The following is a 24,249-nucleotide window of genomic DNA, read 5'->3' on the forward strand; positions in this document are numbered from 1 at the left end:
TTCCCCAAGAAATCATGGTGTCAAAATGCTCAGCACAGGGCAAATCTAATGATTATAATTTTTCCTAGGAGTGGAGGGGCAATGTCTTTTAAAGGGACATTATCTTTTTTCATTATTCTATCTAGTTACTTTTATATACCTTCCTGCTTTGATTACTGGCAGCTGAGATATTGCCTATATCACTATATATTTTGTATTTGTACAGGTATGGGATGCAGGTCCGGACTGAGAATTAAAATAGGCCCTGGCATTTTAGGTACATAGAGGCAAAAGCCCACACAGAGGCCCAAACAGCCCCCACCAGCCCACTAAATACTGACTTTATATGGCACCTTATAGCAGCCCCTCTGGCATTTGCCAGAACCCACAGATTGCCAGTCTGGGCCTGATGGGAACCATTATCTGGACTGGAAACCTGTTATCCAGAAAGCTCTGAACTACAGCAAGGCCATCTCCCATAGTCTTCATTATAATCAATAGCTCAAATTCTCAAAAATGATTTCCTTTTTCTCTAAAATAAGAGAAGTACCTTGAACTTCATCCAAATGAAGATACAATTAATTCTTACTGGAGACAAAACAATCACGTTGGATTTTATTAATGTTTAAAATATTTTTAAGTAGACTTAAGGTATGGAGATCCAAATTACGTAAAGACCACTTATCCTGAAAAACCCAGGTCCCCAGCATTCTGGATAACAGGTCCCATAGAGTTTAAGGTGAAAGATTAAACTTACAGCTTTAACTTTTAACAAAAACAGGCTAAGTACTCATTATCTGCATTAACAAAGCATAGAAAACATCTTATGACCCATTAGTAAACAAAAAGCAGGAAATGAATATTACCTCCATATGATAGTTTGTAATAGAGAAAAGCCATGATGCCAATGCCAGGCCACATCTCTTGGTAAGCTTTAGAGTAGTAAGGCCTTACCACAGTCCACCAAGCTGAAAAAGCCTTGCCAGCCATCTAATCAAAACACATAAAAGTTTACATTTATTAATATTCTTGCAAAACAAGATATGAATGACAAGGTTAGTTTACAGAACTGTTTGCCCAGTGTTGAAAAATGAGAGAAAATATTTAATCTAAAAAATAAATAAATGTGTCAGTCATTCCCTATGGAATAAGTAAGCGGAAGGAAGATTGTGTCAGACAGAAACAGTCTAGGTAGTACTTATAAAAACAAGACAACATTGATCAGGAACTTATTACTTGAACATTATGCATGAACATATCTATACAGGTATGGGATTGGGATGGTTTATCCAAATAATCCAAATGTTGATATTTTTTCTCTGTAAAAATAAAAAAGTACTTTGTACTTGATCCAAACTAAGATTTAATTAATCCTTATTGGAAGCAAAATCAACCTATTGGGTTTATTTAATGTTTACATGATTCTCTACTAGACTTAAGGTATGAAGATCCAAATTACGTAAAGATCCGTTTTCCGGAGAACACCAGGTCCCGAGCATTCTGTACCATACCTGTACTTTAAACGGGTTGTTCACATTTAAATTAACTTGTAGCATAATGTAGAGAGTTGTGTCCTGAGACAATTTTCAATTGGTTTTCATGTTTTATTATTAGTGGTTTCTGAGTTAGTTAGCTTTTTATTCAGCAGATCTCCACTTTGCTATTTCAGCAATCTGGTTGCTAGGTTCCAAATTACCCTAGTGCCCATGCATTGATTTGAATAAGAGACTGGAATATGAATATGAGGGGCCTGAATAGAAAGCGAAGTAATAAAAAGCAGCAATAAGAACATTTAGCCTTACAAAGCACTTATTTTTTAGATGGGGTCAGTTACCCCCATTTGAAAGCGGGAAAGAGTCAGAAGGAGAAGGCAAATAATTAAAAAACTATATAAAAAAAAATTGTATACTATCCATACTAAAAGTTAACTAAACTAAAAAGTTAAGCAACCCTTTAACTGAAGAATTTCTGACCCTGCTGCGCTGTACAGTTACAAATCTTGCACATATGTACAGTAGTTAAGCATGTGGGAGTGCATTTTTGGTAACCTTTGTGGGCTCCACAAGGTAACAGAGGGCACAGGGGTGGCTGTGCAAATGTAAAGCAGGCAATAGACCGGCTAACAGGTACATTATGCCAGGGTAGCCTTTGAAGTCTAACAAGGTTATATAGGGGGTAGATTTACCAAAGAGTGAAGTTAGAGATCTCCACAGTCCGCAGAGTGAAATATCGCCTCCCTTCATTCATTTCTATGGGATTTTTAAAGGCTTAATTATCAAAGGGTGAAAGTTCAATATTTGATAAATACACCTTTAAAAATCCCATAGAAATGAATGGAGAGAGGCGGTATTTCACTCTGCGGACTCTGGAGATCTCTAACTTCACTCTGATAAATCTACACCATAGAAAAGTCTGTGTAACGATTAGAAATTAAGGGCTGCAGTTTAAAGGGGAGTTTGGTGGGCGTCACTTATTTTGTAACTGTAGACAAATATTAAGTTTACTTCTTTTAATGCAGAATTGTCAGTGTGATGACCTTACAGATATATATGTGGCAGCTAGAATAGAATAAATAGTAGCAGCTGTTAGATCCGAGGCTGTTATAGAAGGCTGTGCTTGAAATGAACTTGACAAAGCTCAAACAGGTTACTGGCGGCTAGTAATGTCTGAAATCAAAACGAATGACCTTTGTTATATGAATCCATTGCAGTCAATGTTAGGCACACATTCTACAAAGGCAGAGAATGGAGGTTGCACTGCAAACCTGTCACAATCAACTACTTGCATTTAACAGCCGAACCCTGACATAGTCTCATCAGCATTTTAGTAGGACATAAATCAGAGCAATCCTATAACGTGACTGCTCCTCGCATGCAGTGTGTCAGGACTATAAAAGAGCAAGTCCGCAGCGCTAGACCTACCTTTAGAATAGAGTCGCACACGCTAAGCCTGCAGCAGCTTGGGAAGGTCACTGATTCTGTGCCTTGTACCGCGAAAGACAAGGAAGCCAAAGAGAATTCCGGAAGAGCACAGGCAAAAGACGATCACTCGCTTCCCACAGCGACCTCTAGTGTTGGAGGGCTGTGCTTTACATCTAGACGCTGATGCGTCATCTAGTGGCAACGATGAGTAAAGCCTTTGAAAAAATGTGTATGGAATTATTTTTGTATTCATCTTTACACTGCATGATTGTGATCAGGTCTGGACTGGACAGAATCGGCCCTGGCGTTTCAAGTACACAGAGGCCCAACCAGACTCCAGAGTGACTGTATATGGCATCTTATAGTAGCCCCCCTGGCATTTGCCAGAATTTACAGATTTAAGAGAAAAAGTTAACCCTTAAAGCTGCACCACCCCATCCAAGAGCCTTGTAACTCACGGAACAATATTAAAACTTAACTTTTACTAATAACTTAATTAAAATCATTAGTCCAGGAGAACATTAGGTGCATTTTAGTTTAGTTAGGCAGGGGGACTGAACTGCAAGAATTTAGGCCACTGCTTCACGGCACAAACGGGAGGGAAGCTCTGTGGGTGAAGGGGTGGGCGATCTATGGAGCCTCTCTCTGGGGTAGCTTAAATGCAAGCTTCTGCAGTACCATTATTTACTCTTAACATTTAATTAGTGGATCAACTTTTGATGCCACCTAGACATAGTATTTCTTCCAAGACAATGGGAGGGTGCGCCGGAGGGTGAATGGGTGGCGGAATAATTAAGGCTGGAAACTGGATTGATGGTGGAATGGGTGGTAATTTAAGAGGTTACCTATACCGGTTATAGGCTACGTGACATTTGTCCTTTTTTGCCCTACACCACGCTATTATTGTAGTTGTTTACTACAGACTGTAGTGGTTCACTACAGACTTTGTGTATCAGCCTTATATTCAACCTAGAGGTTGCAATTATCGCTTAACCTAACCAAGGTTCTTTGTATCCCTGTTCCTAACTTTGTTTTAAATGCTCTCCTGAGCTAATGATTTTAATTAAGTTATTAGTAAAAGTTAAGTTTTAATGTTGTTCCGTGAGTCAGTGCCAGGCCAAGAAGGCCGGCTGCCCTAGGCAACCCAGCGCCTACTCTGCCCTCCCACCATTTGTGCATGCGCCGAGGACGCGACACGCAAGTGCGCATGCGCCGAGGAGGTGCAAGTGCACATGCGCCAAGGAAGCGCATGCGTCGGGGGTGTACAAGTGCGCATGCGCAGGGGAGCGGAAAACTGCTACCACTGCTTCTGGAACTAGAGGAAGGCGTCGGAAGAGGTAAGTGCCTGGCGCCCCTCTACCTTTGCGCCCTAGGCACGTGCCTCTTCTGCCTACCCCTAGTTCCAGCCCTGTCGTGAGTTACAAGGCTCTTGGATGGGGTGGTGCAGCTTTAAGGGTTAACTTTTTCTTTTCTCTTAATACTTTTTTCTGCACACCATCTACTGGTTTTCTCAACTGATGGGTGGTGCTCCCTTACCTCGCTTGTGATTAGAATTTACAGATTGCCAGTCCGGGATCAAGTAATAGTAATAATGCAGATAGCATGTATAAACGCTTCAGAAATATACAGTCAAACATATGGTAGCATACTACCACAGACCTGTCAACTCCCCCAATTTTCCTGGGAGTTGCCAGATTTTCCACACACCCCCACCATCTCCCACCACTCTCATGCATTTCCTTGATTTTTGACGATTGCTGCCAATTTCCAGCGATTTGCAGGCAAAACTCTGGGTGTGTGCAGAACATTTCAGTGACGTCAATGGAGTGTAGTGCACATGCGCAGCATGCCCTCTATTGTACTCTGTGGAGGATTACTTGAAAATACCATCACAGGCAGTGACCAGAAGCTACTGGGCCCCACAGTCAAATCATTAGAGCCCCCCTAAATTAAATGACATTTTTCATATATTGGGCTATATAAATGAACAGTTCTATATTGGACCCCTTATACCTCCTATCCATAATACCTACTGGCACCCCAGCAATCACAGGGTCCGCTTCTTCTTTAGTTATGTCCTTGAAAACAGGCAATAATGTGGTGATTCCAACTACCTCATATTGCCCTGATGGATACAAAGCACAGCAGAAAGAGCATCCATTGTCAATATATTCTATGTTTTGCATTGTTGTCTATTATATTAATGGAAGATCCTATAAGCAGATTCTCTCAAAACAGATTAGTACTTATCCAATAGCAGCTACAGAACAGCTTTTCTCTTTGTAATAGATCATTTGTGTAGTATTGTGTTTCTTATTTAGCAAATATAAAGCCACATACATTTACACACAACCAGGGTCGGAATGGGTGGCCTGGGGCCCACCAAGGCTGCTGTCCAGGGCCCCCCTTGCTGACATAAGTGGATGCGCACTGCATTTTTTGGGCTGGTGTGGCAGGCAGGAGCCTGCAAATCACGGATCTGTGCAGGGTACGGCCCTGCACACAACCCATTAAGCTTCAGATGCGCTGGATGATTGCTATGCACCCATTAAAAATGTTGGCTTCAAGAAGAAGAAAAGATGGCAGGTGGGCAAAAATTAGGCACCCCCAGTGATTGTATTCACTTATATGATACCCCAGGTCGGTGCGTCTATCAGCAGAAAACTGCTTCTTCTTTCTTGCATGGGTGTGCATGCATAGCAGGGCAGCGTGCTTTTTCACTCTTCTGCATATGTGTCAACCCCAGCATGGAAAAGAATACAAAATGGAGGATTGCTCTGTGGTGCTTGCAGAGAAGAACCCAGGGCCAGGGCAGTTTTTTTGCTAACAAGAGCACCGGCCTGAGGTATCAAGTAAGTGATTACAATCTCTTTGGGGGTGCCTGATTTTGGCACTCTGGAGTGGTTGCGACTTTCCTTTTCCTTTAAAGGAGAAGGAAAGCTGCCGAGGCACTTTATTGCCAATAGACCTGGCGGGATCCAAGTAGCGGAGGGCTCCTCCTGAAGAGAAAGAGGGTTGTTATAGGCTGAAATCTGAGCCGAGACCAGGACCTTGGGGTTTGTTCTGGGTTTTGAGATACCATTTGGTCAAACATGAACACAGATGGAGCAGCTGCTTTCCCTGTCACCACAGAAGCAATCCTGACAAGCCTCCTCCAGCGTCTTGGGGTGCAAGAATCCAAGCAGGATCAGATTGTCTAATGTCTCCTGTGATTGTCTGCAATGTTCTAACCCTTCTGAACAAATTTGCTTTAATTTAGCAGCTCTCCAGTTTGCTATATCAGCAATCTGGTTGCTAGGGTCCAAATTATCCTAGTGACCATGCATTGATTTGAATAAGAGACTGGAATATGAATAGGAGAAGACCTGAACAGAAAGATGAGTAATTAAAAGTAGAACATTTAAAAACATATCTGTAGCCTTACCGAGCATTTGTTTTTTTTAGATGTTGTCAGTGACCCCCATTTATTTAGAAATAACTCCTGGAATCTCCGCTTGCGCTCCTCTTCAGAAAGGTCGATTGCGTGATCCATCGTGCTGCTTTCGATTTCTCCTCCCTGCTTTCCTTATAGGAGATAGCCAGGGAGGAGAAATTGAGCGCCGCACGATGGATCGTCACCCTGTCGCCTTTTCTGAAGAGGAGCGCTAGTGGAGATTCGGTAAGTTATTTCTAAATAAAGACTTTGCGATTTTAAAGTTTAATATGTGTTGGTGGTTTTTTTTCCGTAGTAAAAAAAAAAAATGTATTGTTACTGGTCCTTTAAATGTGAACCCACCTCTTTACACTAAACGGTAGCTGTAATTATGCTGTAGTGTTCACACCCCAGAGGTAGAGTTGCCACCCGGCAGGTATTTTACCGGCCTAGCCGGTAAAACACCTGCCAAGGCCGGGGCCGGTATTACAAATTTACTGGCAATGCAATTGACGGTAATTTGTAATATCCTTTAAAAAAAGCCCCTGGCCTGCCCCCAATTCGCAAAGATCGCAAAGAACTTACCTTTTTTCCAGCGCTGTGCGATGTTGCTCCGCCCTTTTGTGTCACATCACATAGCTCCGCCCCTTTTTAGCATCCCGGACTGCCCCCTTTTGGTACCCGCCCCCCACTGGCCGGTAAATTTTTTTAATAAAGGTGGCAACCCTACCCAGAGGTAGTAGTCGCTTACTTGGTGAAACCATTCCCAGAGCTAGAAGCTGTGTGTGTGAAGCTCACAGTATCCCTCTGTCACGGTCGGCACCCTAAATTCAGAACCAATGCTAAGCACCCTGTTCTCGACTCTTGCTTCTGCCTTTAACAGCCACCTTTCACCTCGGGAGGAGCCCTCGGCTAATCGAATGCCGCCAGGTCTTATTAAGAGAGGTGCCAAGCGAAGGGTTCTGAACGAGCAAAGGGGCACAACGGTAATGCAAAGTCTTTTGGGCAGACGGTCACGGTACAAGTCGTAGACAGATGTGTAGTCAGATCAGGCCGGGTCAGGGCAGGCAGAATACAAACGGAGTCAGGCAGGCAAGGGTCAAACCAGGAGATCAATCAGAAGTAGGGTTGCCACCTGGCCGGTATTTTACCGGCCTGGCCGGTAAAAATGCCAGTTGATCCCAATGTTATTAATAGGGAAAAAACATACAGTAAATATATAGGAAGGGCGGTATTTCTTTCCAGAAAAGGTGGCAACCCTAATCAGAAGGGATACAGAATAAGCGAAGTCAGTTACCAGGCAGGGGTCAGGATACAGAAGTCGGAATCGTCAAAAACCAGGCAGGTATCAGAATCAGACAAGAACAAACTCAGAAGGCACCAGGAACTCACTAGGAATAAACCTATAACGGGCAGTGAAAAAATATAAACTGCCACTTTACACACATTTGAATTTGCGCCATTGTGTGCCGCGCACCCTTAGTTAACCGGCGCAAAGGAGCAGCACGGTGGGCGTCCCCGCCACACCGTTGGATTACCAGGGAGGCAAGTCGTTACACCCTCATTTCAAGAATCTCCTATTCCTCAGTCTAACTGTTTGAGTCCCTATACAGGTGGCACTGACATTAACCCTTCCTGGCCTCCACGTTGGAGCCTTTGGCTTCTCTAACTACCCAGAACCTGCCTCTAACTCCTAGAGTGAGTTATTACAAATTTTTTTAACACTTCTAAAGCCGACCTCTGCCCCAGGAACTTCAGCATACCACCTCCTCCAGCAAGCGGGTACCTAAAGAAAAATAATGTGGGGATATTCCACTAGGGGATCCTGACACCAATGTTCCCTCTAAGCTGTGGGTTTGTGCACGTGCACACAAATGTCAGGGTCAGCATTTACAACAAATTTGTGGTGCACACAAAGATTTCCACTGGATTTGCAGGCAAAAATATGGTGTGCATGTGCAGAACATTTCAGTGACGTCAGTGGCGCGAAGTGCGCATGTGCAGAGCGGTTTCAGGAGAGGTTCTGCCAGGCCTGGATTTGTGGAAAGGCCACCAAGGCCCGGGCCTAGGGCGGCAGGATTTTAGGGGGGCGGCATGCTGCTCAACCACACCCACATTTTTTCAGAAACACTGGGAGGCACAGGAGATATGATAGTTTTATAAATTTCGCATGCGCCAATACCCATTGCTCTGGTCCCAATGACCAAAATTTGCCCGAATAAAGGGGGGGGGGTGACGAACGGCAGTGGGCCTAGGGGTGCCCGCTATGTAAATCCGGACCTGGGTTCTGCCCATGTGCGTGACGGAACTTCCCCTGACTTCATCTGCTGATGTCACAACCCAGAAAATTTTTCAGCATTCCTCCCTCTGCTTGAAAAGTTGACAGCTCTGTGTACATAGGAGTAACAAGATGACTGCCTGAATATACCTATAACAGTTGCCAGTACGTATCTAATACTTTACATGTTAGCAGTGCCTGTCAGGATTCAAAATATATCAGTTACACAGGCCGAGACAACCCCCCCACCCCAATAATGACTTTGGCAGGGGCGTAACTACAGAGGAAGCAGACACTGCGGCTGCATGGGGCCCAGGTGGTATAGGGTCCCTGAGGCCCTAATTCATATATAATTTTAAAATATTGTGGTAAAACAGGTCAACCTCTAGACATTTTGGGGGCCTAAAAAATAATTTGCTGTGGGGCCCAGTAATATCTAGTTAAGCCACTTTACTTTGGCATTTTACAGCAACCCTCTCTGGCATGTTCCAGAATCTCCAGATTGCCAGTCTGTGCCCTAGTCAGGCCTGCAATGGCAATGTACTGCCAAGCTTGCAATGTACTTACACATAGATAATGTGTCAGTTTTGTATGTACAGAGCACAAAGCCTGTGGACTGTGTGACTCCAAAATATATAAAAAATGATACACTAGATATCTAGTTTTCTTAAAATAATCATAAACAGCTAGTAAATTCAAATATGTGAGAGTTGTACATTTATTGTCCGAATTACTCATAATCTCATTAACCACATATCGAAAACTATCAATGACTACCAATTAATTCTACTGGCATAATACAAAATAATCCCGGGCCACACCCAAGCGGTTGCTATGGTACCCGCGGAGGTTCTGCCGCCAATGACTGATCACGTGGGTGATGCCAGGGCCAGGTTTTACTCGCGCGGCAGAGGCAGAAGAAGGAAGGTGGCCATGCTGCGAAAACTTTCTGTAGAGCAGTTTAATGACTGGTTTACCATCGGCAAGGATGTGACTGATGTAAAATTGCTGGGTTCATGGTCGGAACCTGGCTCAGTGGCGGCTGGAGGCGAAGAAGCAGAGGAAAGTTTTAGGCGGTACCGAGGGTAAGTAGTTGGGTTGTAGTAAATAGTTGTGGCCATTTATAGACTGGTCTATACATTCTCCTTACCCCTAATGATTCATTAGCAGCGCCTTTCCGTGTGAATATTAACATTGAATCCACAAATGACCTATTTATTTAGTAGAATCAATATTGAATATGAAAGGTGGGAGGTGTTGCTCTGCTATGGGGATCTCATAAACCCTCTGTATTTTGTGTAAGGCAAAATATTAACATTTTTATATAAAGACAAAACCGAGACACATGGTGAAAAAAAAAAATAAAACTCAAAAGGATAGATATTTTTGTATCTATTTTGTACTGAACAGTAAAAGAATTAAAATAAACCTGTATCTACTCTGAAACACCCACTATATCCTGCCTGAACCAATGGCCTAGCAACATAGGTGCATACAATTACAATTTGAAGGCATAAAAAAGCGTTGTTTGTGTCTCAGAGAGAAATATAAGGTTATTTATGTGGATGAGCAATCAGGTGATCACTAACCAGTGTGTCAGTGGTTGCTACTTGTCTGCTTTCTTGTTTAAAGGGGTGCTTCAACTTTGAGTTAACCTTCACTTTGATATAGAGAGTGATATTCGGAGATAATTTGCAATTGGTTTTCATTTCTTATTATTTGTGTTTTTTGAGTTATTTAGCTTTTTATTCAGCGGCTCTCCAGTTTGCAATTTCAGCAATCTGGTTGCTAGGGCCCAAATTACCCTTGCAACCATGCATTGAGTTGAATAAGAGACTAGGAGAGGCCTGAATAGAAAGACGAGTAATAAAATAGCAATAATAGTGTGTAGCCTTACAGAGCATTTGTGTTTTTTAGATGGGTCAGTGACCCCCATTTGAAAGCTGGAAAGAGTCTGAAGAAGGTAAATAATTAAAAAGCTATAAAAAAAAAACTCAATGAAGAACAATTTAAGAGTTGAATAGAATTGGCCATTCTATAACATTACTAAAAGTTTTAAAGGTGAACCACCCCTTTAAGTTCACTTTTAGTATATTATCAAATGGCCAATTCTAAGCAACTTTTTATTTAGTTTTTTTTTTATATAGTTTTTAAATTATTTGCCTTTTTCTAATGACTCTTTCCAGATTTCAAATGGGGGACCCCATTAAAAAAAAAACCAAATGCTCTGTAAGGCTACAAATGTATTGTTATTGTTGCTTTTTATTACTTCTCTTTCTGTTCAGGCCCTCTCCTATTCATATTCCAGTCTCTTATTCAAATCAGTGCATGGTTGCTAGGGTAATTTGGACCCTAGCAATCAGATTGCTGAGATTACAAACTGGAGAGCTGCTGAATAAAAAGCTAAATAACTCAGAAAACACAAATAATACAAAATGAAAACCAAATCGCTTCAGAATATCACCCTCTACGTTTAGATGGGGTCATTGACCCCCATTTGGAAGTTGGGGGAAAAAGTCAGAAGAAAAAGGCAAATAGTTAAAGAACAATAAAACATAAGTAATAAAGACCAATTGTAGCACCCTTTAAGGTGCACCACGGAGCAATCCTCTTCCTGCTTTAACGAAAAAGCCGTCTGTTTCATTCTACTGTTCATGCGTCTGCCCTGGGAAATTTGAAGAACGAAGAAAACTTTCACTCCATGGTGTTAGCGGGCAAAACCCAGAGTTGGTGCAGTTTTCTGCTGATAGGAGCACTGGCCCAGGGTGTCGGGTAAGTTAAATACAACCACTTGGGGGTGCCTTACTTTTGACCACCTGTCCTCTTGCATTCTGACATGGCATCTTGCCTCCTAGTTCCTCTCCCTCCACATATATGAAGGTCTCATATAGAAAAAATACCATAACATGTAAACCTAAAGTGTTTTATACTGAAATGTTATGGGAGTCAGATGGATTAAACCAAGTTAAAACTACACTTCTTAGAACTATACATTGTTATTCACACATAGCAAGTTTCTTGCCCATATGGACACTTCCTTGGTGGGGTACAGGTATGGGATACATTATCAGGAAACCCTTTATCCAGAAAGCTCCGAATTACGAAATGCCCATCTCTCATGAACTCCATTTTATCCAAATGATCCAAATTTTTAAAAATGATTTCCTTTTTCTCTGTAATAATAAAACAGTAGATTGTACTTGATCCCAACAGATATAATTAATCCTTTTTGGAAGCAAAACCAGCCTATTGGGTTTATTTAATGTTTACTTGATTTTCTAGTAGACTTAAGGTATGAAGTTCCAAATTGCAGAACGATCTGTTATCCAGAAAACCCCAGGTCCCGAGCATTCCTGTAGTAAGTCCCATACCTATATTAAGTGTTTTTATGTAGGAAAATCTGGGACTGCAAAAAGTAAAACCCAATACTGTAGATTGTGGGTGAATATCTATTTTATATAGGTCTGGGCATTGAGGACTTTTGACATGTCTCCTTGATTTAAATATTAAGTTAACCTTTTATTTTAAAATTCCTAAAAAGACTTTAAAATATATTCCAAAATGACATACCTCTCTCCGAACATTGAGTCTGACGACCTTTCTAAGATAGAAGCTGAAACCTGCACTGTAAAACAGTAAAGGTGGCCAAACGAGTGGATCTCTCCCCAATATGCCCACCTTGAGGGATATTGGGCTGATCCAATCTTGGGCCCAACGATTGGATCATAATGAAGGGTAAAGGTGGCCATACACGGAGAGATCGCCAAACGAGTGGATCGCTTCCTGATATGCCCACTTTGAGGTGGGCAATATCGGGCTGATCCGATCATGGGCCCTAGGGTCCAACGATCGGATCCTAACGATGGGTAACGGGCGGTCGGATCATTTTGGGGAGTGCTTAGAGTATTTTTTATGAATTTTAAAATAAAAAGGATTGCTTATCCCTCTGTTCCATTGTCCGGCAGTCTCCTGCTGGCCATATTATACACCCAAAATTTAACCCAACTTAGCCACCCCATTGAAATGCATTGACAGGTCAACCAAAATGATCCGCAGTTTTTTAAGCATTTTATCAGTTGTTGGCGGGGACACTGGCTGAAGAGTAAAACCACTTCAAGTCCTCGAGCAAAACAGAAAAATACAAATGTTCCCATCTCGTGCTAATTATATGCTTATTTTAATTACAAATACTTGTACAGGGGGAAAAAATACTATTACATGTAAAAAACTGCAAAACATTTATCTACAGAATAGTTTCATTCAATTTAGCCTACTTTCTTTGTTTGTCACTCAGAACATGTTTTAGAAGTTACCTCCATCCCATTAACACCATCCCATTTACACTACCACCATGCTGCCATATTTATTATGCTCGGACATGGGTAACACTGAAGTAAAGTAGGAACTCATACAGAATCTGTTGTTAATAGTGGGGGTGGATGAAGGTAAAAAATCCATAACTATTTTTTCTCAAAATAATGTTAAGTATAGTGATGGGCGAATCTGTCCTGTTCTGCATTGCCAAAATTTTTTGAAACTGAAAAATTTGCAAAACATATTAATGTTTTGTAACTTTTTCTAAACCATGCATTTGTTTTTCAACTGTACATCAGTGTGTCTGGTTATTTTTTTTGCAGCGAAACCTTGATATCAATTTTGCCCATCACTAGTCACTTTCCTGAAAATAATTTAGCTGTATATTGACCATTCTTTATTTACATATACTTTTGTATTGCCCTTCCACTGCCATATAAAAATTATTTAAAATATATCTGGATTGATTTCCAGCAATGTTCTGTAATAGTAATGATTTTGTATGATACTCTAGATAGGCCCCATTTTGCAGTCAGATTGCACCCAGGTATTCAAACGTTCATAGAATTTGGCTTCTCTAGGGTGGCCAGCCCCGTTACCTAGAAACTAATATTCTAAGCAATAGTTCTGCTAATAGTTCTGTGTCTAGGAAAATTAATTTCCTGTCTGTGATTTAATGCAATTTGTATAGTTAACAAATTTACATTAGCATAAAATAAGTATATTCTATACCTGTTTACCTACATCCAAATCATCAGCCTTTTAGATGATGTTCTTATTGGGCAGATAATAGAATTTGTAGAGCTTCCGAATTTTAGAAGAACAGCAGCCACGTTAGGGGGATTTATGTTGAGGAAAACAAGTCTTTAGTTGGATGGATAATAATAGGGCAGGTTCCAGATTCTGTGAGTAAAAATGGGGAATAAACTCTGTGTGTTTCTATCAACATAACTGGACACTGTTGGGATTTCCTCCTTGTGCGAAACAGTGGGATTCTCTCCAGGCAAGAAGTTGACTGAACAATTTGAGTTCCACATGTCCATAATCTTCACCTGGTGTTTTTCCTTATCCATCGAACTCAGAAAATCCTTTAAAACTTGTTTGAATATGTAAACTATTTCCCAAGGCAGCACATTGTTTTCTGCCAGGACCTCTCGAAACCTGAAAATTGACAATTTTGAAAGTAGTAGTTTGCTTAATACTGACTGTTGACAAAATAAATGAACTGTTGAGTAGAGGGAGGATGCAAAATTGAGTAGCAATATTTACATTTTACTGTTCTTTTCCCTTTTGTTTTTTTTGTGTGTGTACAATAAAGACGGATAAAAATGTAATTGGCAGATCGCTTTTTGGTAGGGATGCACCGAATCCAGGATTCGCCCATTTTCAGCAGGATTTGGCCGAATGCTTGTGCCTGGCCGAACCGAATACGAATCCTTAAAATCATGTCTTTTCATCACAAAACAAGGAAGTAAAACATTTTTTTGCCAAGCACTTCATGTGCGGCTCTTTCCCCCTCCCCTTCACTGATTTGCATATGCAAATTCGGGTTCGGTATTTGGACAAAGTATTCGTGGGTTCGGCCGAATCCAAAAAAGTGGATTGGGTGCATCCCTACTTTTTTGGTATTTAACATTTACTTTAATATGGTACATGTACATTTTAATTGTTTATAACATTTCTTGCATTCCTATAGTTTTTGGATTATGAACTGTTGTTTGCAGCTTTCTAATGGGAATTGCTGACACCAGCAGCCATAAAACCTTTGAAGCTGCAATTATTCCTTTTTATTTATTTTTATCCTATTCATAGAGGAGATTTTCATTCAAACCACTGACTGGTTGCTAGAGTAAAGTGGACCCTACCCCTAGATAGAAGATGAAATTTCAGACTAAAGAGCTTATGAACAAAAAGCTTAATATTTAAAAAGTGAAGTATTGCTCATACTAAGTAAAATTAATGATGAGCTACTCCTTAAATAAGTTTATTGTCAGTGAACATGTATAGTGCTATAAGTATTTAGTAAAGCTATAATAATGCCCATTATATATAAAAAAACTGTGCAATTGGGTTCTATGGGAACTACTAGAGGTGTTCTCTCCCCCCCCTCCCAAAAAAGGTATTGACATGGATAAAAAAAAGAGGCAGATGGAGATGAGATTAAAAAAAAAAAAAAAAAAAGCAAACCTATTAGTTTACTCCTAAGAACTTTGTGCTTTGGCAATACACTGCATGGTTGTAGTGGTTCAAATGTTTATAGAGGCTGATGCTACAGGGCTGATTATTAAATTCTGATGCAGAAGAGCTGCCATGTAATGTGACTTTGAATTACTAATCAGCCTTGTATTGTAAATGTTATATTTTATAAATCATGTATATTGTGAGTTAGTCCCTTTGATCAGGTAATTGATTGCAGTACAGAGCATCAGCAGAAAAGAAGATGGGGCACTACTGGGGGCATTTGTGAGTCACATATCTTCACTACTAATGGTTTGTGTTGGCCTTGGGCTGGTACAGAAACCCAATACATAATGTGCAGCATTTCTAACATACTTATTTTTTTTAGATTTTAGTTATGATTTTACTCTCCTTCTTCGTTTTTGTTTGCTAAAAGTCATTTTACATTTTTTCCCTCTCTTTCCATAGTTCTTTAGGCTAGAGTAAATGTTTTGGCAAAGATTAAAATAAAATGTACCTGCTAAGCACGGTGCCTGTGTGACATGGCTGAATCTGAGAGCACAGAATCTCAAGCTGCTTTTGTTCTGTAACCGGGATGCTTGCTTTTATGCATTGGTCATTTCTCAGCCAGTTGTATTCCACTACTGTTTTTTGGATTTTCTGTTCATTTTCAATTTCGTGCAGTAATCTCTCACGCTCTCCTAGGTGCCATTGAAGTTCCCTTAATAATGTTTTTGTTACACCGTCTGATCCAGTATATTGTGTAACTTTATCAGACTCCTTTGTTGGCCATTTCATCCAACCAAAGAATGGCATTTTGCGTTCGAAATTCTGCAATTAAAATGAAAATATTGTTTGTTGATTTTAACACTCCACAGCAGTGAGTTTCAGGTGTAAGAGTTTGGAATTATTCATTGTATTCCAGTAATAGTTTTTTCACCTTTTAGGCTTTAGGTAGAAAATACTTTGCATGTATTTTTAACAAATAGGAGTACATGCCTAAATAAAATGATTAAATAAAATGATTTAAATGTTTGCAATTAAACTGGAAAAACATAATACAGGTGTGGGACCTGTTAAACAGAATGCTCTGGACCTGGGGCTTTTTGGATAAAGGATCTTTCCGTGTAATTTGAATCTTCATACCTTAAGTCTGCTAGAAAATCCCCAATAGGCTGATTTTGCTACCAATAAGGATTAATTATGTCTTGGGTTGGATCAAGTACAAAGTACTGTTTTATTACTACAGAGAAAAAGGAAATAATTTTTAATAATTTGGAATATTTGGATAAAATGGAGTCTATGGGAGATGGCCGTTCTGTAAATCAGAACTTTCTGGATAACTGGTTTCCTTATAATGGATCCCATACCTGTATAGTCATTTTCTATTTTAGAGTATTTGTTGCTTACATGTTAATAAGAGGTAGATTTACTGGCACTAGAGTTACCACCTTACTGGTGTTATTGGTAAAAATAATAAGGGAAAAAAAATAGTATAGTAGTGTTGAGATTTGTTTCCTAGAAAATATGATAAAATATGATAAATCTAGCTGGTACTGCTGTCTAGCCAAGAGCAAACTACTATATAGTACAGTGGGTTGCACCGAAATGAAGTATATCACTTTCCTCTCGTGCTTTTAATGAAATCCATTCATATTTATACTGAAAAATGAATGTTGATTGTTTGGAATACATCTGAAAACATTGCTCATGAATTAATCGTAAAATTAATCAAGTATGTGGGGTGATGTGTTGATGACGCAAAGATAATATATGTAATATAATCAATTTATAGTGTAGAGCTGCATTTTCATTCGACGGAACACAAAAAAGTAGCCTCTTAAAAACTCTATTTGTGAAGTGAAACGTATATATATTTCTCTTGAATGAAACTTATACAAATGCTAAATGACACATTTTAATTTTAGCAGTTATAATTTTGTTCTCTATCTCAGATTACAAAGGAAAAAAACAGGTTAAGTAAAAATTCATCATCAGTAAAAGCACAGTATAAACACGTATATAGTAAAACCAGGAATGTGCAAAGAAATAAAGAAGTCTTACCATTAATTTTAGTAGTCTTGAAAGTGCTGTAGTCCTTGGTTTCTGTGTCACTTAGGTTTACATGTAAGAAGAAACATCATTAAATGTATGTTCACTGATGGTATTGCGCTTACTAAAGGTCGCCCAGGCTGTTTTTTCTTCCTCCTATTCCATTTCAGTTATCTAGTCTCTTTTTATTAGTCTGAACCCCAGGCACGAGGAGAAAGCTCTTCCCTTTATTTTATACTCGGATCACTACTGGATTTCCAGCTAGGGATGTTCTCAGATATGTTTGTGCCTTTTTTACCCTGAGATGCTGAATTGTTGGCTAACAGAGGTTGTGTTAATGTGCCCTAGATGCCATACAACATAACAAATGACGTTCATGGCAGTTATTAAAGCAGATATTATACGGTGGAAAAATTCAGATGTCAAGATAAATAATCGTCAGCTGGAAGGTTTTCACATTGCATTGTATATGGTACTTTGCAAATCTGAGGATGCCTGGCACATAATGACAGAAATGTCTTCACAAATTTTAAGGAATATTGAAAGCCTGGCTTCTTACCACGTATATTTCCAAACGATTTTGCAGTTGTCTAAATCCAGTGAACTGTTACAGGAAATAATTTGGCTCTAGTGATTTGAAAATAAATATTACGCAGCTGTATGTATTAATGGATGAAGCTTAATCTGCAGCTTTTGCTTAAGCTTCGGCTAAATACAATTTTTTTTTTTTGTGAAGATGTAATCTTCGATTAGATCTTATCTGTAGACATTTTTGTCCATGTATTGTACAAAGGAATGAAATAGAGAGATTTGCCAGAGTAGATTAGGTTGTCTCTGAGTAAATTATGATGTTTGGTGGTTGGTTGCTATTTGCTCTGCATAAACAAGAATCGGTCGATATGAAATATGAGTAATGTGTGTTGGCCATGCTTAAATGTTTCTTTTCTGAAAGAAACAAAGCGAGACTATTATCTGCTCCAAATGGCATGATTTTCCACATGGAATATGCTTAATATTTTAATCACTGTTAGTGAGCAAGCATACTTAAAGGAAAACTATACCCCCAAAATGAACACTTAAGCAACAGTTCATATCATGTTAAGTGGCATATTAAAGAATCTTACCAAACTGGAATATATATTTAAGTAAATCTTGCCCTTTTACATCTCTTGCCTTAAGCCACCATTTCGTGATGGTCTCTGTGCTGTCTCAGAGATCACCTGACCAGAAATACTTCAACTCTAACTGTAACAGGAAGAAGTGTGGAAGCAAAAGACACAACTCTGTCTATTAATTGGCTCATGTGACCTAACATGTATGGTTTGTTGGCAGGTTTGTGAGTACAGTGAATCCTACGATCCCAGGGGGCGGCCCTTATTTTTTAAAATGGCAATTTTCTATTTATGATTACCCAATAGCACATACTACTAGAAAAGTATATTATTATGAAAATGGTTTATTTACATGAAGCAGGGTTTTACACATGAGCTGTTTTATACAATATCTTTTTATAGAGACCTACATTGTTTGGGGGGTATAGTTTTCCTTTAAATTTGGTTAGAAGCAGTAGCATCTCAAATAATTGTGCCTATCGTAACAAAGGCCACTCACTCCAATGACATTTAATTTCCAAAGACTGGGCATGCTTTTAAAAGCATAGTTCACCTTAAAATTAACATTTTTCCTTGCAGCTCCCTGCTTTCGAATTTCTGTGGCAATCTAGTGTCTAGAATCCCAGTTATGCCTGCCATATTCATGGAAACCTACTTTTAGGGAGGTAGCCAAACTAGTAGATTGTTTCCTGATTTGCCAGCTGAGCTGGGGGCATAAATCAAGGTGATAACAATAATTTATTTTGTCTGCATGCCTTTAGTCTGATCATTCTAGGGGGTCTGTACAGATTTGTTTGTCTGATAGGATATTCCAGCCAGTATGGTCGATAGCTTGGTGAGCTCTTTGCAGACTGGTCAGGGAGGCGCATGTTTTGACCCCATATAGAGGCCAGTAAGCTGCTTATTTGGTCAGGAGTGGGCCAGTTGGCAAGCATAATGTTATCTTGTGGCCAGCTTTACTCTAATAGTCATGAAAAGTCAGCATGAAATAGAGCATAGGGCCTCAACAGAATGATAAGCAAAAAAAAAAGCAACAAACAGTTTATTGGAGCGATTTTAAACTTTTTGTAACTTCATGGGTAGGGGACAAAGCGTTCAAGTTGCTCTGTGTGTTGCTGCTCTTACAAAATTATTTTTTTTCGTTTTTAGGCAGGCAACATTTTTGTGACTTCTTTTCACCTGCTAAACTTTACAGATACTGCGATCACCATGTTCAGCATCACCACTGATGGGATACGATCCTTATGCTGGCCTTCTGCCACACACACAACTTTTTTCATTCAAGCTGAAAAGTTTTTTAGTCTCATTCACAGAGCATTCTTCAATAGCCTTCTTGCTTTCGGCCTTTGTCTTTGCAGCCCTGCCATGCACACCATTTTTAGTGTTTTTCTGATGATAAACTCTTGAACATTGACATTTGCCAATGCAAGTGACGTCTTTAGTACCTTAGACTTTAGCCTTGGGGTTCTTGGTGTAAGTCTTATTGGTCAACCACTCCTGGGGACGGTAACCGTGGTGTTGAATTGCCTCAATTTGTACACAATCGGACTGGTTTAGTCTCAAAGTTTTGTAACCTTTTTCAGCCTGGTGAGCACCAATAGCCTTTTTGTGAGGGCCTCAGAAATCAACTGTTTGAACCATGACAAACTTCCATAAACCTGAGTTGTTAAGATCAAAAGTCAACAAGGTAGGGCTTCCCATACTCACACCTGATTAACTTGCTATGAATTAAAATACCCAACGTTCAACTGAACTAGAGAGAATCCTAGATATTTGCAAACTTTTGCCACACACAGATATGTGACTTTTGGATCATTTTCCTTAATTTATAAATAAATAAATAAATGTACAATGATTTTATACTTATTTGTTTGATTTAGTTCTCTTGCTGTTTTGGGTTATGTTTATGTAATGAAATGTATATAATTCATATTATAAATCAGAAGGGTTTGCAAGCTTTCAAGCACCTTGTATTTGCTGAGTGTCTAAGTTTTTTTCCTTCAGTGAATTTAGTATAAAATGTAGATGTTGAAGGATTTAGGAATATTTTATGTTTGAGTGATTTTCACGTGTCTTTTGTTAAATGCAGTTTTGCACTAATGTTCTATTGCTAATTATGTGTTGAAATGCATTTTTATTGTAATAATATCTTCTTTCCGGTTTCTTTCATTAAATTCTGCTAAAGTGGTAAATTGTTTACTTGTTGTTGCCTTTGTAAATTGGGTTTGTACACTGTAGGATATCTTTGGATAAGGGCAGAAGCAGAATGTTCATACAATGCCACTGTGAGTCTTTGTTAATAAGTGCAATTAGAGAAAAATCCCTGGAGCAATTCTCTAACGCTTTGATGTGCACTGAAAAGACAGTTTATTTCATAGGTTTAGGGAACTCACTGGCCTTTTCTATAAATGCTTTTGACACATAACCCACTTGTGTTCTGTTAATTCCTAGGGTGCAGTCTGAAAATGCATACGTTAAGGAGTTCAGACTGCTGGAGGAGCGAGAGCTTGAGAAGTACAAGAGTTGTTCTGCTAACACAGGTACTGGACTCCACACCCCTTGATTAAAAATTGCTGCTAAAAGAAAACTGTAACCAACAGACAAGCTGGTCTTGATCTGATATGAAGGGAAAATTGTATTAAAAACAAGTAAAGGTTTTAATTAACCGAATGTGGGGTATTTGAAATGGTAGTTCTGTAGAGAAGGGCAGCAGTTCCCTGACTTTCTAGTATAAAATACATGCCAATGTTACGCTGAAGGATTTTAATGGTAGCACCAGTACTTCCTAGGTGATCCTTGACAAGGAACACTGCACTGCTGATGCTACCACTTTGAGGGATTTTCCTATGAGGCAATGAAGGAGGTAGGCAAAACTGCCAGTAACTTACCTGTGTAGCATTGTCCTAAAACATTCTCCACACTAAGCTAAATTTAAACAGCACATTTCACAAATGTTCTCGAAATGTAATTGTAAGTATGATAATCCTAATCTGATCTTTCTGCAAATTAACAGACGCTATTGATTTTGTTTTTTCTGATACCAATGTATATTTTTCTAACCCACCCCATTAGTAATACATATTTTGTACATATTAAGAATTACTGCTGACAAAACTTTCTTCATGAATCCCTACAAAACAATTTGTTCCAAATGATCCTTACATCTTTGGAACAACCTCTCCTGATATTCCTTTCACTGCCCTCTATTAGGGTTAAAGGGATTATTTACCAGTATTATACTGCTGCTTGAAATTTTGTAAAGTTTCTAACTGCAAATCAAGATTCTAAGGCAGGGCTGTCCAACTGGCGGCCCACAACCCCCCCCTTCTGTGGCCCCCCACCTACCTGCTTACCATTTGTAAAATTTAAATGGTATCACTGCAGAGATTAACTGGCCCCTGCATTGTTTAAACTTCAAATTCAGACGAATCCCCTGTATTGTTCACACCTGTGATCCCACTACATTGTTCACACTTGTGACACCTCTATTGTTCACACCCATAAAGCCCTGTACTGCTCACACCTGAGACCCAGACTGAAACATGTTTGCCTGTTCACACTCTATACAAAATGCTAATGGGGCACCAGCACTGTGTCACTGAGTGGTCCTGATAGGTTTCACTGTCTCTTGCTCTGTTCTGCCTTCCATATGCACTTTGTGTGATGTGCTCTGCCTGTGTGTGATGTACTCTGCCTGTGTGTGATGTGCTCTGCCTTTGGCACATAAACCTGGTATTTGTTCTGGGTGTCTGTTAGCATTTGAAAATAAATTATGGTTAGGGGTCCCTAAGATGTTTAATCATGTGCTGGGGGTGCTGTGTTATCCATGGAGAAGAAGAGGCATATGGATTTAAGGGTATGTCTTAATATGACAACTTTTTTCACATGAGTGATAAGTGATATCTCTGCAGTGAGCACCAACCATTTGGTTTTTTGTTGTGCTACCACAATTAATGTGGACATGATCTTGTGGTAACATGGGTGTGATTTAAAAACAGGGAGTGGTCAACACTGGCTTCCATTATTGGCCCTCCACTATGTAGGCTGGTAAAATTTCGGCCCTCTGTACCACAAAAGTTGGACAGCACTGTTCTAAGGTATCAGCACATATTTATAGCAAGGGGTAAATAATCTACATCTTATGATAATGCTTCCAGAAACTGCTGGGATGTATTGGTTTCCAGCTACCATGACCTATAAGTATTAATGCCTGTAGTCAATATCAAATATTTCAGATGTTTTACTTTATGTAGTTCATGTGATAAATGGGGATACTTTGCATGTAGGTACACTGCTAAGCTAACATGATTGTGTCAGTAAAAAATATTACATATACAATATTCTTTGCGTGGTATTGGGATCCTTAGGTAGCAGATGTGAATATCTAGTAATTGATTCCTAGATTCTCCCTACTTTCAAAATTGCTTAGGAAGATTAGCTGTGAGGGGGCCCTGTCTTGGATGTCATAAGGTTTTTGGAGCTCAGAGCATCCCTCCACCCTGTCAAAAAAAATCCAGAGCTTTGTTGAATGAAACACATTGCATAAGACCTTCATTCAAGTCTTTGTAAAGGAGAAACAAACCCCTTATTAAAAAAAAAAACCCCTACCCCTCATAGACCCCCCCCTCCCTCCTCACCCCCAGCCAAGCTGGTACCCCGAGCAAATGCCCCTAACTTTTTACTTACCCCTCAGTGCAGATTCAGGGATCAGAGTTCACAGCAGCCATCTTCCAGGTCTTTGTGTCTTCCGGCGCTTCTGCAAGTTCCATCCATTTCGGCACATGCACAGTTTCTCCAACTGCGCATGTCCCGATCCGCCGGTCTCATTCTCAGATGACCGAAGACCCGGAAAATGGCTGCTGTGAACTCCGATCCCTGAATCTTCACTGAGGGGTAAGTAAAAAGTTAGGGGCATTTGCCTGGGGTAGCAGCTAGGCTGGAGGGGGGAGTTTTTTTTTCATTAAGGGGTTGTTTCTCCTTTAAGGAGGCCCTGTTTGCCTGTCAATCATGAAAAGCATCGGTTTTGTTGGCCATCTATTCAACCAAGTGGTTTTCCCTCACTTCTGCCTGACCCAAGTCAGGAATCCAAAGTTCGAATAGGTCAGCGCTAATAAAAGCTCAGGGAAAAATAGATAATATAGTGTAGTATTCGCTTAGAGAGTTGTAGTTCCTCAACCTCATATGGTCTCAATTGACCTTTTTCGTTCTATTTTTCCCTGAGCTTTTATTAGCGCTGACCTATTCGAACTTTGGATTCCTGCTTTTTCACTCGAGGAGAAACGAGGACTGTTGGGTCGGAAAACAAGGGGAAATTTCAGAAACTTTGGTCATACAAAAAATAATTTTATTATTTTTGGTTTGCAGTAAATATGACCTAAGTCAGTCAGGGAGAAGGCCCTTCATTTGTTGGATATGGTGAGGGCTCTGAGAATTTATAAAGCCTAAAATGACAAGCAGGCACCATTCTCATTAACCAAAAAAGTTAATGAGTTAGTAGAATCCAGGAGTCCAAAAGTTTTTATAAAGTAGTACAAAAAACTTTATTTACATCTTGTATAAAAAATAATAGCCTGACGCGTTGTGTCCCCACAGGACAATTAATCATAGGCTCACGATTAAGCCTATGATTAAGTGTCCTGTGGGGGACAGGAAACATCTTTTTCTCTTTAGGCGACACTTGGCCAATAATGGAAGTACTGGTTTAGTTTCTAATGTTCAAAGTATTTAAAGGGACTTTAGTCTTTTTTTTTGGAGATTACTACAGGAAGCAGGACATAATGCCTGTTCTATAGAGTATTTAAGGGTTTTAAGTTTTTAGTGCTCCTGCCACCTGAGGAATAAGAGCGGCTTAACCCCCATGGTGCCTGAGTAGAAAAAATCCTCCTTTTAATATAGTGGAATACTGCTTGCCTTTTTTGTACAATTGGAGAGCATTGTTTTGATGTGTAAGGGTGAGAGATGTTGAAATAGTAACATAAAGCTTATTATGAATTGGCATTTTAA

At 39.7% G+C, this 24,249-nt stretch overlaps 2 protein-coding genes across 4 annotated transcripts in view; one reads left to right on the forward strand and one right to left on the reverse strand.

Annotated features, from left to right (window-relative positions):
- Positions 1-9,423: 9,423 nt before the first annotated feature.
- Positions 9,424-24,249, forward strand: part of LOC108698796 (ATP-dependent RNA helicase TDRD9) — a 104,301-nt gene continuing 89,475 nt past the window's right edge. The window contains exons 1-2 of one of the 2 annotated variants that reach the window (XM_041573090.1): positions 9,424-9,675; positions 20,698-20,786. In XM_041573090.1, the coding sequence (XP_041429024.1) occupies positions 9,425-9,675; positions 20,698-20,786 (340 nt within the window). In that variant the 5' untranslated portion in view covers position 9,424. The remainder of the gene's footprint in view (positions 9,676-20,697; positions 20,787-24,249) is intronic. The other variant, XM_018230601.2, reaches the window with a different exon arrangement.
- On the reverse strand, positions 12,746-17,781 carry rd3l.L (retinal degeneration 3 like L homeolog). 2 transcript variants are annotated; one of them, XM_041573091.1, is made up of 4 exons: positions 17,694-17,781; positions 17,147-17,196; positions 15,600-15,913; positions 12,746-14,065 (listed from the first exon to the last, which is right to left on the reverse strand). In XM_041573091.1, exons 2-4 carry the CDS (start codon positions 17,147-17,149, stop codon positions 13,771-13,773), a joined length of 612 nt encoding a protein of 203 aa, XP_041429025.1. In that variant the 5' UTR covers positions 17,150-17,196; positions 17,694-17,781; the 3' UTR covers positions 12,746-13,770. The 2 variants fall into 2 exon arrangements, with proteins under 2 accessions (XP_041429025.1, XP_018086092.2); XM_018230603.2 differs by lacking the exon at positions 17,694-17,781 and having other exon boundaries at positions 17,147-17,651.

Source organism: Xenopus laevis, chromosome 8L (genome assembly GCF_017654675.1).
Source record: "Xenopus laevis strain J_2021 chromosome 8L, Xenopus_laevis_v10.1, whole genome shotgun sequence".
Classification (NCBI taxonomy): Eukaryota; Metazoa; Chordata; class Amphibia; order Anura; family Pipidae; genus Xenopus; species Xenopus laevis.

Excerpts from the sequence above, each read along its gene's own strand:
- rd3l.L (XM_041573091.1), bottom strand. Across the intron at positions 14,066-15,599 it reads ACAGGCACCGTGCTTAGCAG|GTTTCGAGAGGTCCTGGCAG; the intron begins GTACATTTTATT and ends GTCAATTTTCAG.